The sequence below is a fragment of the Budorcas taxicolor genome, chromosome 25, assembly GCF_023091745.1.
Source record: "Budorcas taxicolor isolate Tak-1 chromosome 25, Takin1.1, whole genome shotgun sequence".
NCBI classification, from domain to species: domain Eukaryota; kingdom Metazoa; phylum Chordata; class Mammalia; order Artiodactyla; family Bovidae; genus Budorcas; species Budorcas taxicolor.
The window spans coordinates 24,723,835-24,740,445 of NC_068934.1; the positions used below are offsets into that span (position 1 = coordinate 24,723,835).

Genomic DNA, 16,611 nt, shown 5'->3' on the forward strand with positions numbered 1-16,611 from the left:
CTCCATAGGACCCTCAGGTGTCGATGGGCAGTCCTCACACATCTGTCAATGGGCAGTCTTCATACATCCCCCTGTATCTTTACCCCACTCTTACATGAGGTTTAGAGACCATCTCCTTTCAATCCATCATTTTACAAATGAAGGAACCAAGGCCCAACGTGGTGACTTGCGCAAGGTCAGAGAGACGGCAAAAGCAATATACATATACATCAGGTGAGCAAATACTCATCTTCCCAGACACTCGGGACCAGAAGAAACTCCAGTGACTATAGATATTGTATATTACAAGTAATCAAGTGGAAATGCCTCTGGCCAGTGAAGCTGGATTTCCACGTATTTCATTTTCTTCAAGTAGGACACACCTGTCTCGTTGGCTCAAGAAGGCTACGTCTCAATTATGAAGATGCTAGAAGTATCGTTCGTAGCCAAGGTGACATATTTCCCTCTGTGGTCAGAATCTCTAATGGACTGGTGCCATCTGCTTGGAAATGGCAATGGTTTGGCTGTTATTCTAAGGTCTGGGAGTTAAGAGTAAAGAGACGGAAAAGCCATCAGCCCCACCCGCAACCTGCCCCCATCCTAAGCCTGTGCCCAGCAGGCGTCCTACCTGAGTGATCATTGGGAAGCCCATGATGAAGAAACAAACACAGCAGCCCAGAGTAAAGACCGGCTTGTGAGTGCGCAGGTACTTGGGGAACTCGTCCGAGATGGAGGTCACTATGGTCTCGATGGTAGCAAACTGGAATGATGCCAGAGAAGGGACGCCTGAGACGCTGCCCAGCCCCACAGGCTCAAAAGAGTCCTCTGTGTCTCCCACCAGGCCAAGTGGCACTGGTATGAGGATTGCCCTTCGGGGTTGCTTTCCCTTGATGAGTCTAAAGGATCTTGCTGGGGTCCAACCCACAAGGTCAACAAGCGGAATCTAAGCAGGATGTGAACCTTAGAGCTATGTCTCCGGCCCCCAGAGACTGCACTCACATCCATCCACTAGGACACTTTAAGCTTCACTTTGTATTCATGAGATGTAAATTCCTCTCCTCCCGTTTACATCGCATTTGATCTTCCACTTGAGGGAAAAAAACCCTCCTTGCACCCAACTACTAAACTTTGAGCACCTGTCAGCATGATTTGTAGTAGTCTCAGCCCCAGAGCAATTTCCCTAAAATTGACTTCACATTATTCTCCCTTATCTGGCCCCACAGAAATCGCTTTGGCAAAAGTACACCAAAGCAGGAAGAACATAAGTAAAACTCGCATGGAAAAAGGAAAGGGAGAGAGCACAGCTCCTTTGCACCGTCACCTAAGTCACCCACAAATGCAAGGTTATCCTGAGCTTTGGCCAGGTACCTCACCGTCCCTACCCATCACTTCAGGAAACACTGAGATAATGCTACCCCCAAACCCTGCCACGGGCTGGATTACAGAGCCCCAGGAGAGGGGTCTTCAGAAGGAGGACTGGAGCAGAGGTCAAAACGGGACACTCACCATAGTGTCAAGTCCAAGAGTGAGAAGCATCAGGAAAAAGATGATGGCCCAGAAGGGAGAGAGGGGCAGCCTGGTTAAGGCCTCTGGGTAAACCACGAATGCAATACCTGGTCCTGGAAAGAACAAGACAGATGACTCCAGGCAGGTCCAGCTCCAAGACCCCTCTTCCTGGAAGCCCACAGGGTCCTCTCTCCATGGCAGTCCTGAGTTATTTACAGGAGAAGCTGCTCCTTCTGTGTCCTATGTTTTCACTCCTCTTCATTCATTTCCCCAATTAGACCTCAAACTAATTGAAGGGAAGGACCGGAGGAATTAGATCCACATCTCAGGAAACTCATAGGAGAGGCTCAAAAAGAGTGGCAAAGCAGAGACTCAGGGCCAACCCAACACTACGGCCAGGCTGTGTCCCATGCAAATAAACACAAAAACCTCCACGTCTATATTAACGGGTTGAGGAAAGATGTAATATTACCCTCTAGAAGAGTGGAGATTTTGCTCCCCAGAGCATATACGGCAATGTCTAGAAACATTTTTATTCTCATAACCAGGATTTTTGATTCTCATAACCAGGATGTCTTGGAGGATGATTACTGGGGTCTAGTGTGTAGAGGCCAGATGCTGCTAAAAATCCTTCAATGCACAGCCCCCACAGCAAAGATTTATCCAAGCGTGCTGAGATTCAGAAACCCTGCTTTCAGGGTTAAACATTCCCAGAATGACATCATTTCCCCTTTTTGCTACCCTTCTTCTTAGTCACTCCTCCAGGCAAAGCCATGTATATAAAACGTGAATCAGTCTAATGCTTTTAGGATCTTGCCCTACAAAGGCTTGGTAAACATGGGGCTGTATCAGTCCACAGGTAATTAGATAGGGATGAGGAAAACACAAAAGTTAGGAGAGTTTGGGCTCTAATGGCTAGGCAGTTCAGGGTCCAAATTCAGACTCCATGACTTGTTAACTGTGCAGCCCTAGAGAAGTTAGTTTATTGCTATAAGCCTCAATCTTGCCTATCTGTAAAATGGGGATAACAATAGTTCTTCATAATAGAACAGTCACGAGGAACAAATGAGGAAGTGCAGGGAAAGCACTGAGACCAGTGCCTCACACATCAACAACACTCTCAGAATATTAGCTCTTAGGAGCAGACAAGGAACTTGGAAATTAGCAGCTCTGATCTGGGTCTTCCCAAGAATATCGAGTGTGGTCTTGATAGAGGATGTCTGAGCTGCGTTTTTCTCTGCTAAAACCCTGCCAGCCGTTCCTACCTGCCTCATGGCCTCACTGGGAAGATGGTTAAAGACGCGGCAGTTGTGAATTTCCCTGTAAGTAGAAACCTACATGATAATGGGCAGAGACCAGGGAATGTTGAGGTAATCCACAGCCAGGGCACGTCTGGAAGCCAGAAATCGCAGCACCTGCAGTTTTTATAACTCAGTCATAACAGCCCTTTTTTCAAACTGGAATTTATCAGATTGTTAGCTCCTAATGTTGCCTAGGGCTTTGGGTATTTAAAATATAAAGCCTGGAATGCCTAAGATACCCTCACTTGATGCATTTATTGAACAGACAGTAGAAACAGCCTCTGAAGACTCCCTGGGTGAACCATAAAAGAAAACTCAGTATTAAACTGCAGTTCAAAACTGGTCTCAAATGCAGCACAGCAAGGAAGCCAGTTCAGTTTAGGCTCCTAAAGTGGACAAGAAGGCCTTAAAATGGCCACTGCCGGAGGACCTCGGCTGATTGCTTTAACAGGATTCCAGCCATTTGGACATTACTGCCTTTTCAGGGTGGAGAAGGATTTCCAAATACCTGGCCTGTTTCTATTTCGGTGGCCTCCCTACTACACAGGGTAAAGGCATCATTTCAGAAAACTCCGTTTATCCAAGATGGCTAGCGAGTGGATTTTTTAAATATATGTTTATAATATTTTGCAGAGTCCGGGAAGAGGGACTGCCTGAGCCACAGCGGAGTTTTCCCTGGGTGAGGCCGGTGTGTCTGACAGAGGCAGAGTCCTGCCACTTTCAGCAAAGCCCAGGAGCTGGAGAGCAGGCTCCCCTGCCCCCGGGACCAGGAGACTCACTCTGCCTCTTTCCAGCTGCAGGACTTTAGATAAGACTTGGGTAAGACTCCGGACACACTTCAGTTTCCTTATCCATACAATGGGGATAATAGGTGGCTCAGAGGTTAAAGCATCTGCCTCCAATGTGGGAGACCCAGGTTCGATCCCTGGGTCGGGAAGATCCCCTGGAGAAGGAAATGGTAACCCACTCCAGTATTCTTGCCTGGAGAATCCCATGGATGGAGAAGGCTGGTAGGCTACAGTCCATGGGGTTGCAAAGAGTCGGATACGACTGAGCGACTCCACCTCACCTTAATAATAGTACCTACCCTTAGGGCTTCCCTTGTGGCTCAGCTGGTAAAGAATCCGCCTGCAATGCGGGAGACCTGGGTTCGATCCCTGGGTTGGGAAGATCCCCTGGAGAAGGGAAAGGCTACCCACTCCAGTATTCTGGCCTGGAGAATTCCATGGACATGGTCCATGGGGGTCGCATCACTCACCCACAGGGAATCTCTGTAACGTTAAGTGTACTGATACTAGTGAAGGGCTCAGAATAATGGTCTGTGCTTACTGAGTTCTCTCCACAGCCCTTCACTCAGGGCTCTTCCCATGAAAGTGGCCCAAAGGGGCTCGGCAGGCCAGCTACTCGGGCAGGGCCCCAGAGACCTACAGTGACAGCCTCCTTGGTCCTAGAGAGCTGCTGCAGACAGAACCAGGGGCTCTGGAGCCAGCATGGCCTGCAGCCACGGGGAGTGCTCACTCTGCTGGTTACCTGCTGCACATGTATGCGTCCTCAGAGGAGGCAGCGCTGAACCCTGCGCCTTTGGAAGCTCTGGCTTCCAGGTGACAGACAGATGGTGGGATGGTCCCTTCATCTCGATCAGCAGGCTCTCTGTACTATGAGCGGGCGAGGGAGCCAGGGCGGCACTTCCCAGTGGCCTGGTTACCGGGGAGTTACCACGCAGGCCCTGGAAATCTACACGCACTGTGCTCCCCTGCTGCGTCTCATCCAGCACTGCTGCCAGTGGGTGAGCATCTGGGCAGGGCTCTGGGCAGGATTCTGACAGTGAGTCAGCACTCCCCAGGGAGCCGTGAAGATGGCTGGGAGATGCCTCTAACAGGCTGACTTCCCAGGAAGCTGCTTTTCTGAAGTCGATGCCTAAAACCATGCCCCCTTCCCTGTGCCCATCGTAAGAGCAGAAGACGGCCTGGTCTCATACCAATCCACCCTCAGTCACCCTCAGTCTGATACAGCCAAGATTTGAGGTAGTGACTTTGAGCCTCTCTTAAAAGGGAGCTCTAAATAAAATGCACTACTGTTAGGTCGTTAAAGAGAACCAGCTTTGGGCTGAATATCAAAGCACAGTTACTAATGCCGGATCAGCACAAATGAACTGAACGTTCACGTGCCAGTGTCACCTAGCAAGGAGGGCATGGGGCTGGCACCTAATGCAGGCCTGACCCCAAACCTCTGTCCTGTATTCTGCAGGGCCCCCATTATACCAAAGGAAACCAGACAAGCCTGCAAATCACATACAATAAAGTATGTGAGTTCAAATGAGCAGGGTTAGCTGCCCATGGGTCTGGGAGAAGACTTCAAGGGCCCCTGCCTCTCCCCCGTGGGGGATGAGACCCACTTCTGGTGGGTCTGCTGGTTACAATGAGAAACTGCCAAGTACAGCTGCCCCTTGAGCAACACAGGTTTGAACTGCGAGGCTCCATTCATGGATTTTTCTCAGTAGTAAATACAAGACAGTCCACAGTTGGGCGAATCCATGGATGCAAAGCAATCTCAGATTCAGAGGAACTGTATCTACAAAGGACTGACTAATAAATTATCACTTGGATTTTTGACTGCTCGGAGGTTCGGCACCCCTAACTCCCGTATCTGAGATCTGCGTTGTTCAAGGGTCCACTGTATGAACACAACATGTTAGAATCCATGAGAAGAGCTCTTCTCCCTGTTAGAATCAGAGGAAATGAGAAAAACCCAGAAAGGGCAAATTCTAGAGGGAAACCCGGACCATTTGTGTGATGCTTTGTACATAAAGGAAAATAAAAATTTGATTTGGGTTTTAGCAACTTGTGCCCCACATCCCTTTCCTGGGGTAGGAAAGCACTTGGAAGAATAAATTAACACAGCCATGTCTCAGGAATCACTATCTCTGACCACTCAGCCACTGGTTCAACTGGCTCACCGGTTCACAGCTCAGTAATGTCTCAAGAATAACGAAACGCCTCAGACCTGCCAGAAAGTGGGGTAGGACCCAGCTGCTCCAGGTACCCTGCTGGCAGGAAATACAGACAGCTGGGTGTCACAGGCACCCTGAAGACAAAGCCTTCAGTTCTCTCCCCATCCGCATATCCCCCACCCCTGCCACGTCCCTTCTCCCCAGGAGTTTTAAACTCTTCAACCAGGGAAGGGCATTGGCTCAGCTCTGGGACCTTTAATTTAGCGCACTGCTGCAGGACCAAAATCCCTGGTCGTTCAACACTCTCTCCAGGGAGAGAGAACTACCCCCAGTCCCCCAGGAACAAGCTGGTTCTCTTAACTCTTGGAGGCTCGCAGCCTGCTATCAGCACCACTGAAGTGGTGAGTCCCTATCCGCAGGGAGACAGCAGCCCACCACGGAGGAGAGCTGAGGCTCAGTTCTCTCCCGTGCTGCTGTCTGAGCCATGATCTGAGGTCTGGAGTGAGCTCCTTGAAGAAAGACAACTGCCCAGAGAAGCCACAAGACAGGCCCACAGTCTGGGCAGTCTAGAGCCCACAGACAGTCCCGTCCCCTCCGCCCCAGCAGCGGTCCTGACCCCGAGGCATCTCCTAAACACCTGATCAGAGGGTGACCCTAGTGACAGACGATGCCACCAAGAAATCCCTTCGTCACCAAAACCCGCTCAACACACAAATCCTGCGTAGAATGAGGCTGGGTGGAAATAAAAAGTTCAGTAAAAGTATTACCTCTCTCTACAAAATACTGTGCTAGAAATATGGATTAAATGAGATTTAAAAAATGATAGCCCTCTGTACACTCCACAGAGACCACGCAAGTGTTACCCATTAACAGATGGATCACCTGGGCAGAGAGTAAACATTTATCCCACATCCTTCCCTCCACCGTCCAACCTTTCCACCCGCTGGGGAAAACACCACAGGTCCGCATTGCTAACTAAGCAGAAGTCCCTGAGAGCATGTCAGACCTTGCAACCTGTGCTTCGTCAGCAGAAGGCCGCTCTTATTAATAAGCATTAGCTCAGTGCCTGCAGAGCCCTTGGCAAGGGATGCCATCCTGCGGCCGGCTGAGGCCACACCAGCTGCAGGAGCGCGGGTTGGCTTAGAAAATCCTCTACATATGCCTAACAGGTAGAGACCTTACATAGGTTAGAGCTTAGCTAAAACAGGAGAGGGACTGGGACTTTCCTGGTGGCCTAGAGGTTACGAATCAGCCTGGCAATGCAGGGGACGTGGGTTCAGTCCCTGGTTGGGGAACGAAGATCCCACACGCCATGGGTCAACTAAGTCTGCGTGGTATAATGAAGACCCTGGATACCACAATTGAGACCTGGCACAGACAAATAAATAAATATTTTTTAAAAGAGAGAGACAGGAGAGGGAAGCAGGAAAGGGGTTTTATAGCCACCCCTCTAGGTAAGGACCGGCCGCTTCAGTTGTTCCGGGCCCCTCCACAAAGGGGGACCGAGGCTGCGCCCTCTCCAGCCAGCCCCAGAAGGACAGCTTCCTAGCACAGCAGCACAAGTGAGAAGCTCAGGATGCGAAGTGGAACCTGGCCCACAACAGCAGGGCGACGGCCGCACGGTACCTTGGTCGGCCACATTCTCGATGTTCACCTTGCGTTCGTTAGCCATGAAGCCGATGACTGAGAAGATGACGAAGCCGGCGAAGATGCTCGTGGCACTGTTGGTGCAGGTGACAATTAGCGTGTCCCTGGGGGGAAGGGACAGGTCCGTCATCAGCTGTGCTTTGTACGGAGGAAGGGACAGGGGAGGGACACACGAGTGTGTTGGTGGACACCGGTGCCTACGTCCATTTCTAAACAGGTGCTCGCTGTAGGCTGGTCTTGCTCTCTCTTATTCGCAAGGAAACAGCCTGACTACAGGCTCCCTTGGGCTGAGTGTATAAGCACCAGAACAAAGCTCTGCTTCGAAGCAGGTCTCCCCTGCTGGCAGTGGCAGAGTAAGTCTGTCCATCAAAGCAGAAATTGAAGGCATGGGGGCCTTTTGCAGAATCTGGGACAGGAACCACGTATGAGAGAAGGCAGCGGGACCACCCAATGCCACCAAACCTTAGAACAGCCTGGGGTTCCTGCACACAGGCTTAAATGGACAAGCCTGGAGGGGAGGAGAGAGGCCAGCAGCTTAGAGGCAGCGCCCTCTGCTGGCCATGCGGCTGCAGTTCCTAGGCTGCATCCTAGACCCAAAAGGAGGGTCGCAGCTAGATGGAGCCATGGGGCCAAATTCCAGTCCTGGCTCTCTCCACGCCAGAGGCACAACCTTGACTAAGTCACTTTCTTTCCACTCCTATTTTAAATGGCGGCAGTGACCCCAGCTCGCTCACAGCTTGTGAGGATGGAACCAGACGAGGCCTGGGCCACACAAAGCCTGGCAGGAAGCAAGGGCTCAGGACACCATCTGCCTCATCCAGCCCTTTGGTTTCAGTTCAGTCACTCAGTCGTGTCTGACTCTCTGCGACCCCATGGACTGCAGCACGCCAGGCTTCCCTGTCCATCACCAACCCCCGGAGCCTGCTCAAACTCATGTCCATCCAGTTGGTGATGCCATCCAAACATCTCATCCTCTGTCATCCCCTTCTCCTCCCACCTTCAATCTTTCCCAGCATCAGGGCCTTTTACCGATGGGGAAACAGACCCAGGGGAAGGTAATGGGCTCATCAACAGCAAGTTCCAGTTTGAACCCAGTCTTCCTGCCCCTCAGCCACACCACAAAGCCTCATTTCTAACACAACACAGAGCCACGCTTCCCCCTTTGAGGGTGCTCAGGTTGATTCTCATGGGTCGTAAGTCAGTAAGCAGCTATGACCAAAGAAACTCAAACTCCTTAGTCTGGCATACCAGCTGTTACGGGCTGAACTGCAGGCCCCCAAATGTGTATGTGGAAGTCACCATCCCAGTTCCTCAGAATGTGACTGTATTTGAAAACAGGGTCTTTAACCAGGTAATTAGGGTAAGAGGAAGTCATGAGAGTGGGCGCTAATCCAATATGACGGAGGCCCCAATAAGCAGAGGAGATAAGGGTGCGCGGTGAGCAGGAAGACCAGATGGAGACTCAGGGAGAAGACAGCCGGCCGCAAGCCTAGCAGGGAGGCCTCAGAAGACGTCATCCTGCTGACCTCTTGATCTTGGACTTGTGGCCTCCAGATGGTGGGGAAGTTAATTTCTATTGTTTAGGTCACTCACTCTGCGCTATTTGTTACAACAGCCCCCCAGAGACTAACACAAAGGCTCTCTCCTCAGCCGATTCTCAGGCCCCAAGTCCTTCTCGTCCCCATGAGCCCAGCCCTGCAGCAGTGCCTTCAGCCTGCTCCCCCTGTATCTCCGTCACCCCCAGCCCCACTCAGCCCCACCTGCAGATATGCCCTCCTCCTGTTGAAATCTGGCCCACAGAGATGGCACTTGTGTGAGGCCATCCCAGCCAACCTAGGCTACAGCTTACATGTAATCTCTTCCTCTTGGTTCACGAAAGAGCTCAAGCATGATTAAAAATAATAATGATGGCTACTGCTATTTACTGAGCTCCTATTGTGTGTAAAATATTGCCATGAGAATTTTGTATACAATATCTCTTACCCTCAACAAAGTATTATAATCTGCATTTTACAGATTAGAAAATGGATTCATGGAAATGAAGTTTCTTACCCATGTCTTGGAGTCTTAATAAATGGTGAAGTCATAATATAAACGCAAGTCTGTCTGACTCCAAGCTTCTTTCCTTTTTTTTTAATCAGCCCTTCAAGAGAACAAACCTTATCTTCTTACTGCTTGTCACAGACAGATTTAACTATCAGATGTCACCTCCTCCAGGGGCTGTACAGACTGTCTCATGTCTTCAGGGTTCCAGAGGCCCCTAAAATCCCCGCATCCAAGTGCCACCCTGCACCAGCACCACCTGAGGATCCTGTCTGGAAATGTAGATTCCCAATGCCCAGCACCTTCTGATGTTCTGTTTCTTAAACCTGGGAGGGGACTCAAAGTTTGCATAACTTTGGGTTTAACGGACAAATAAAAGTATAATATATTTAAACATATTTAAAGTATGTAATGTGATGATTTGATAAACATATGCATGAAACAGGGCTCCCACTATTGAGTTAATTAACACAGCCACCACCGTGGTACTTCTTCGACTATACCACACTGCGTTTCTCACAGGGCTCACCAGAAAAATGTCTATCAAGTGGACGTATGACCATACTTTATCAACTACTGCCATACAGCTGTCTCCATGGACTAGAGAGCTCACAAATGACTATCCCAGGACACAGCCAGTAGGACAGCACCTCCAGAGAAATTTAGTTCCATCCCAAGGGTCAGAATCAGGGTGCAAGTTGGGGGCCAGGCCAGGCCACCAGCAGCCAGCAGCTCAGCCTTAGCAGGGCGTTTCCTCCACTCCAAAGACAGCTGTCTGGTCCTGTCTCAGGTGAAATGTGAGGATGTGGCCTCAGGCATGTGGTAGCTCAGCCCAAGGCTCTGTCCCCAGGCCCTAGTCCCGCTCACCAGCCACCTCTGGGGCTGGATGTGCCTCCACATACCTGTAGCAGTTGTTGTGGAATTTGTTATAAGAAGAGAGAGTGATCAGGCCTCCCCATGCAGCAGATAAAGAGAAGAAAATCTGAGTGGCAGCATCTTTCCACACCTGGGAGGCAAAAAAGGGGAAGATTTAAGGTCACTGAAGGAGGCTGGTCTGGGGCAGGGGAGGTTCTCAGTGCCACATGGTCGGAGGCTTGGGAGGCAGGCAGGCAGTCAGTCAGGACAGGATGACTTTGGCACCAACATAAATGGGAAACATACGCAGTCATTTGCACTGGAAACCGAAGAGGCAGTGACTGAGCTGGGAGACCCTAACTCCATTCTAATCAAAGGAGAGGAACTCGGTAAGCAAGGTACACATTTCATGCTGGCAAGCCCTACCATATAAAACTATACAGAAGGGGAAAGCCCTTTCTTCAGCTAGAAAATGTCTCAAAATAACAAACAATTTGCAAAAGCAAAAATATTCAGGGATACAAAAGCAAAACTTTTTACAGCTGACATTCTCACAGATGACAATTTGCTAAAAATTTGAAATTCTGTAGCCCACCCCATCGAAGTAAAGCATGTTCCATTGCCACCACACAATGGAGTTTACAGTGCCACCTCCTTGAACCTGCCTGACAGCACCTCTTGCTTGTCTTGGCAATTTAATCATCCTCATAAAACTCCAGAAGGCAACTCAGGAGTTTGAGCTAGAGATTTATATGATTTGATAATGACTTCCTATCATTTTTATAAGTTAAATCTGGCTTTTAAGTTGTGCTCAACATACGCAAGGTATGTGCTGGCAAAAAGTCTGTGCCTACCCCAGCCTCTATTCTCTCACGCTCCTTGGTAACAAACTGCGGTTTTACTTAAGGCAGCCATACATCCAGCCAAGTGACCATCTCCCGGAATCAAGGGGAGGCACACCCGAGAGAAGATATCTGACTTCGTTTCTGGCCAGTGATGAGAAAAATCAAGTGTTATATCGAACTTCCGGGCTTTCTCTCTTTTTAAAGAGAGAAGGAAGGTGTTCTCTCCCTTCCCTCAATATTTTGTGCTACTTGGAATGCTGACGTGATGGCTGGAGCTCTGGCAGCCAAATGGCAGCTGTTCCCTGAGGATGGTGGGGCAAAAAGGAGCCTGGGACACTATGGAGCCACCCAACCAGTGTCTGACTGTCTACCACTAGACTGCTGTAGCACCTCCAAGTAAAATAAACTTTTGTTTAAGCCGCCATTATCTGGAGGTTTTTCTTTGTGTGCAAACTCAATTCTAGCTCTGCTTTCTTAAAATCTTCTGGAAAAGCAGAATTTTCTTTAAGGAGAGAAAATGCATTTCTTATTAAACAATCACCCCTTCACATGGAGTTCCAGGGGATTTTAGAGTAAGATATGCCTGTACTGAATATGCCAACAGAAAGTATAAGTGTCTGCTGGCTCTTATAAATCTATCTGAGCCCTTTAAATTATAACTGCTTGCAGTTTGTCTAAGTGCTATTATTTTCCAACCAGCAAAACCCATTTCCAACACACTATAATTAGCAACAGATAAGGGGCATGAGGCAACCCAAAGCTATTAAGGGGATTTCCTTCTTCCTTTCAACCTCCACAGCAACCCCAGATGTAAGACAACTGTTCCAGGAATCTGAAACCCCCTGCTGCTCACTTCTCATGAAAAACTTCCTGAGTACATAACATTTCAAAATCATTAGGAGCTTGTAAAGGCTAACAGTGAGCTGCCCGAGGAAGAGGAGGTCTGACCCCTTCTGCTAAACCGAGTCCCAGAGTGGGACACAACCCCATGTGCTGTTCCCCTGATAGGCGCTTGATGAATGAAATTGGAGGCCCACCGTGGCGTCTGTGAGTTTCTCCCACTTTGGCGTGATGAAGTACCAAATCCCAGCGCCGGCTCCAGGCAGAGTGACGCCTCGGATGAGAAGGATCACGAGCACAACGTACGGGAAGGTGGCCGTGAAGTACACCACCTGCAGAAACCACCACGGGGGGGGCAGCAGTGAGCGGAGGCGCAGCAAAGAGGCAGAGTGTGATCTCCATCCGGACACGGGCGCCTCGCGGGCTATTTTCCCCCAAACTCTTCCAGGATGGGGAACACAGTAAAAACACTGAGACCAAAGGTGAGTCAGTGAGAGCTAGAAATAAAGTCTCGAGGGGGACATCCAAGGCTGTGAGGGTGATTCACAAGTGGCTAACTCCCTGAGAACCGACTGAGCCAGAAGTGTTATACGCCCTCTTCCTCCTGAACACCTAACTCACCCTCAGCTTGAGGCCCCGAATCCCACCATTAGAGATTAATTTATTTAGCTTAAGTTTTCCATCCTTATTTATGCATACTCACTAACTGAGGCAGCCCAGTGACATGAAAGAAGCATGATCTTAGAATTTGGTATATTTAGGTTTAAATGAAATTGCCCTTCTGGCACTGAGTAGCTATAAGACTTTAGAGAAGCTATTTGGTTCTCTGAATCTTAATTTCTGCATCTGTAAATGGGATAATAGCACCTTTCTTGAAAAACAATAATTGTGAGGATTAAATGGGCCTCAAGCATAGTATGTGATTAGTGACAGATGGTTATTAAATGCAGTTAAGTTCAACAAGCATTTATCATGGGCCTACTATGACCTGGGAGTTGTGCCAGGTCCTAGATGCATAAAGATGAAGGAACTCAACCTAGGAGACCAAGAGCCAACGTCTGAATAATGGCTAAGCAGTTCCAAACAGGACACTGTGGAGTCCAGGGCGGGGAACTGAGTCCCACCCGGGAGTTCTGAGAAGATGCATGGAGATGACACACGGGCTGGATCTTACAGGCCGAGTGCAACGTGAAGGAGGTGACGCCCGGCGGGAAGGCGAGGGAAGAAAGGGAGCAAGGCAGGGGTGAGGGCCAGGCCCTAAACTCACTGGGAGCACAGCACGCAGCTGAGGCTAAGAGCCGAGGGGTGCTGGACGCATGGGCCAGGTCAGGGAGGCCCTGCGTCCCAGCCAAAGGAGGCGCCTGGGCTCGGAACAAAGGGAAGCAGCAGAGCGGAGAAACATCTGGGAAATAATACCACCCGAACCTGGGGGCTGTGGTTGAACAGGGACGAGGAGGAAGCACCTTCCTTCTCTGTCGGCCAGATCTCGGAGTGGAGGACGGGCTTGGGACCAGGACCCAGTAGACGAGAGCAGAGCAGGCTGGGAGAGCTCTGACTCTGCACTCCCCGAGCTCAAGTCCCAGCTGCACCATTTACGAGCTGGGCCGCCTGGTGAAGTGACCTCCCTGAGCCTGAGTGTCCACATCGGCAAAGTGGTGATAACGACTGCATATTCCTCATGGGGCTTTAGAAGAGCAGGGTGGGACAACCCAGACAACGCAGAACAGGCCCGGGGGCCCTGGAAACAGAAGTGCCACTTGCATCTTGCTTACGACTCACCAGTCCTGAATTTAACGACCCCGGCAACCCTCAGGTCACGAGCGGGTTACATCCCAAAGTGCATCAGACGACAGTTGGAAGGATGAGGTCCAGCGCCCATCCCTGACCACCCAGGCCTCCCTCATCCATGACTGGGAGGGGGCACAGACTAGGCACCGTGGGCTCAGAGCCCCTCTGTGCCCACCCACAGTCTGCCTTCCTGGGCACCCCTGGCCTGCCCCCAGGAGGGAGACAGAGCCCCCCTCCTCATGCACTGGCTGCGCAGACCCCAGGGCCTGCCAGGAGGCTCCAGCCAGCAGCCACTGGAATATCAGGGGACGAGACCGGACCCAAGGACTTAGGAAGGACAGCTTGGAGACAGTTTGAGATAAAGATAAAACTCTCAAGGTGACTTAGTTCTGCAATAAATACACACATGTGTGTACATTTGGACACATATTTTTGAGCATCTAATACATTCCAGGCACACGCTGGGGAGGTCAGCTGGGAAGATGGCCGTATTAAAGGGTGGACAGGGAAGACCTCTTTGAGAAGTTGCCCAAGACTTGAAGGAAGTGACAGTGAGCCAACTGGATATCCGGGAGAACATTCCAGACAGAGGGACCCGCAGGAGTAAAGACCCTAAGAAGGGAGTGTGCCGACCTTCTAGGAGCAGCCAGGTGGCCAGTGTGGCAGGAGTACGGTGGGAGAGGAGGTCGGGGGAGGGGAGGCGGGCAGGGATGGGCCATACCTTGTAGGGCCTGGAGGCGTGAGGGTGAAGATAGGGAGGATTGGGGCAGTGACACAGTCTAATATTTTAAGTGTCACCCGGAGGCTACGTTGAGTTTTTACTGCAGGGGGAGCAGTTAGGAGGTTATGGCTGCAATCCAGGCAGAAGACAGCAGTGGGTCCACCCAGGGCATTTCAGAGGAGCCAGGACAAATGGTCGGAAACCAGATATGCTGTGCAGCAGGACTTGCTGACCGATTTCATGTGGCATGAGAGACAGGCAGGGAGGATTTCAAGGTGACCCCAAAGGTTCTGGCCTCAGCAGCTGATGGGCAGAGGTGCCCTCAGCTGAATGGGACAGGCTACAGGTCAAGGAAAGAAGAGGAAGTATTTCTTCCTCTAAACACAATTCGATCCATGGGTTGGGAAGATCCCCTGGAGAAGGGAAAGGCTACCCATTCCAGTATTCTGGCCTGGAGAATCCCATGGACTGTGTAGTCCATAGGGTCGCAAAGAGTCGGCTACGACTCAGCCACTTTCACTTTCTAAACCCAATTACTTGTCAAGGCCAAAGTCTTCCTGTCTGTAGACCAGGCGTGGGCTGGTCTTGTCTCCACGCAGCTTTCACCACCCACCAGGGGCCTCTTCCCTCCCCCGTGACAATGGTCCATCGTCTGTCCTTGCCCCGAGGCACTAGCATTACCAGGGACAGTGAGGGGGTGGCCTGCTCCCTCCTATCCCCCCAAACTTGCTTCTCTCCTTCCCCTTCCACACACAGAGGGAAACTCAAAGGCATCTGATGTCTCAGGAGAAAATCACTCACGTAGGACGACCCAGGCTGTCCTCCATCTGTCAGATGGGGCTGAGGGGATGATCGCTACAGGGGCCAGCGGGGCCCTGAGCAGTCTGACCTCCCCACCCCAAGACAGCAGGGTGACAATTAAGGAGTATCCTTCTCACCTCCTGATCACGTGGGGCTGGTGCAAGGTGCGGATGGGAGGGGGAAAGGGAGATGAGGCAAACAGTGGGGGCTAGCAGGAGGAAGACCCCAAGACGAGCACCGGTCTAAACACCTGAGACGCTGCTCCCGTTTGATTGCTGGAGATGGTTTGGGCACAACCGTTTCTGGAGTTCCCGCCATGGGTCAGCTCTTTGCAGTCCCATTTTACAGAGGAGAAAACTGAAGCTCAGGTTAAGGCTCGCTCAAGGGTTAAATATCTCATACAAGGTCTTCCAGCTGGAGGCAAGATCCATACTTGACATTTTCTAACTCCAAAACCTATTTCCTTCCTTTCAATGCCAGTCCTTGAGCCGTCAGATCAGAGATGTGAGAGGCAGGGACTCGGGTGAGGCAAGGGAACACCCTTGCCTCAATTTAAGGACACACTTGTTCTCACCGGCCCACCCTGCATGTGCGGGACCCTGAGAGTGAACACTGCCTTAAATTTCACACACTAGGCACTTGTCCGCCTCACCAGATCAGGCCCTGGCGTGTGGAATGATGCACTCAGGTTGTTGATGGGGACTGCCCGTGATCTGAAAGGGTGCACAGTTTCATGTCTAAATCCTGGGGATGCCTCCAATGTGAGTCAGGTGTCCGTGGAGGTTTTATCACAGCTAGTTTTCTTGTGTCGTGGGGACTTCAGAACACACCTGTTTCAGGATGGACTGCCAGAGGCGTTAAACTTGAACAGTAATGAATTATACTTGGCGGGAGTGACAATGACGTGTTGATCCGAGCCTGCTGGCCTGACACCTGGCAGCATCGTCCTCACATCGGGAGCCCTGAACAGGTGCTAAGGCCACCTCCCTCCCAAGGCCGTGCCAGCTAATTAAGCGAGCTTCGTGTCCTTGCCATAACTCTCCAGCAGAGCAGCCCCGGAGGTCAGATGGGCTGCGTTTGACCTTCGGGCTGCCTGCTGGTCGCACCAAACTCAGGAATTCTAGCTTCTCAAAGGGAGACTGAGGTCTCATAGAAGGCAACCAGCCACTCTTATCTCCTAGGACCCTGAACAAGAGGACCTGAGCTTATCTTGCTGAAAGAGAAGAAGGACATCTCTGTTGCTTAGAAATGACAGTCTTGGTGGAACTTCCATCACAAAGCACCCTGCTATAATGAAGACCTGCAGCTGTGTTTCCAAACAAAGCTTCATGATTA

The 16,611-nt window shown here is 50.7% G+C and overlaps 1 protein-coding gene across 1 annotated transcript in view; it reads right to left on the reverse strand.

Annotated features, from left to right (window-relative positions):
* The window catches only part of SLC6A5 (solute carrier family 6 member 5), a 51,187-nt gene that overhangs the window by 14,146 nt on the left and 20,430 nt on the right, over positions 1-16,611 (reverse strand). The window contains exons 7-11 of the mRNA XM_052661961.1: positions 12,164-12,298; positions 10,329-10,432; positions 7,363-7,487; positions 1,486-1,598; positions 608-739 (exon numbers count right to left, since the gene is read on the reverse strand). Coding sequence (XP_052517921.1) covers positions 608-739; positions 1,486-1,598; positions 7,363-7,487; positions 10,329-10,432; positions 12,164-12,298 — 609 coding nt within the window. The remainder of the gene's footprint in view (positions 1-607; positions 740-1,485; positions 1,599-7,362; positions 7,488-10,328; positions 10,433-12,163; positions 12,299-16,611) is intronic.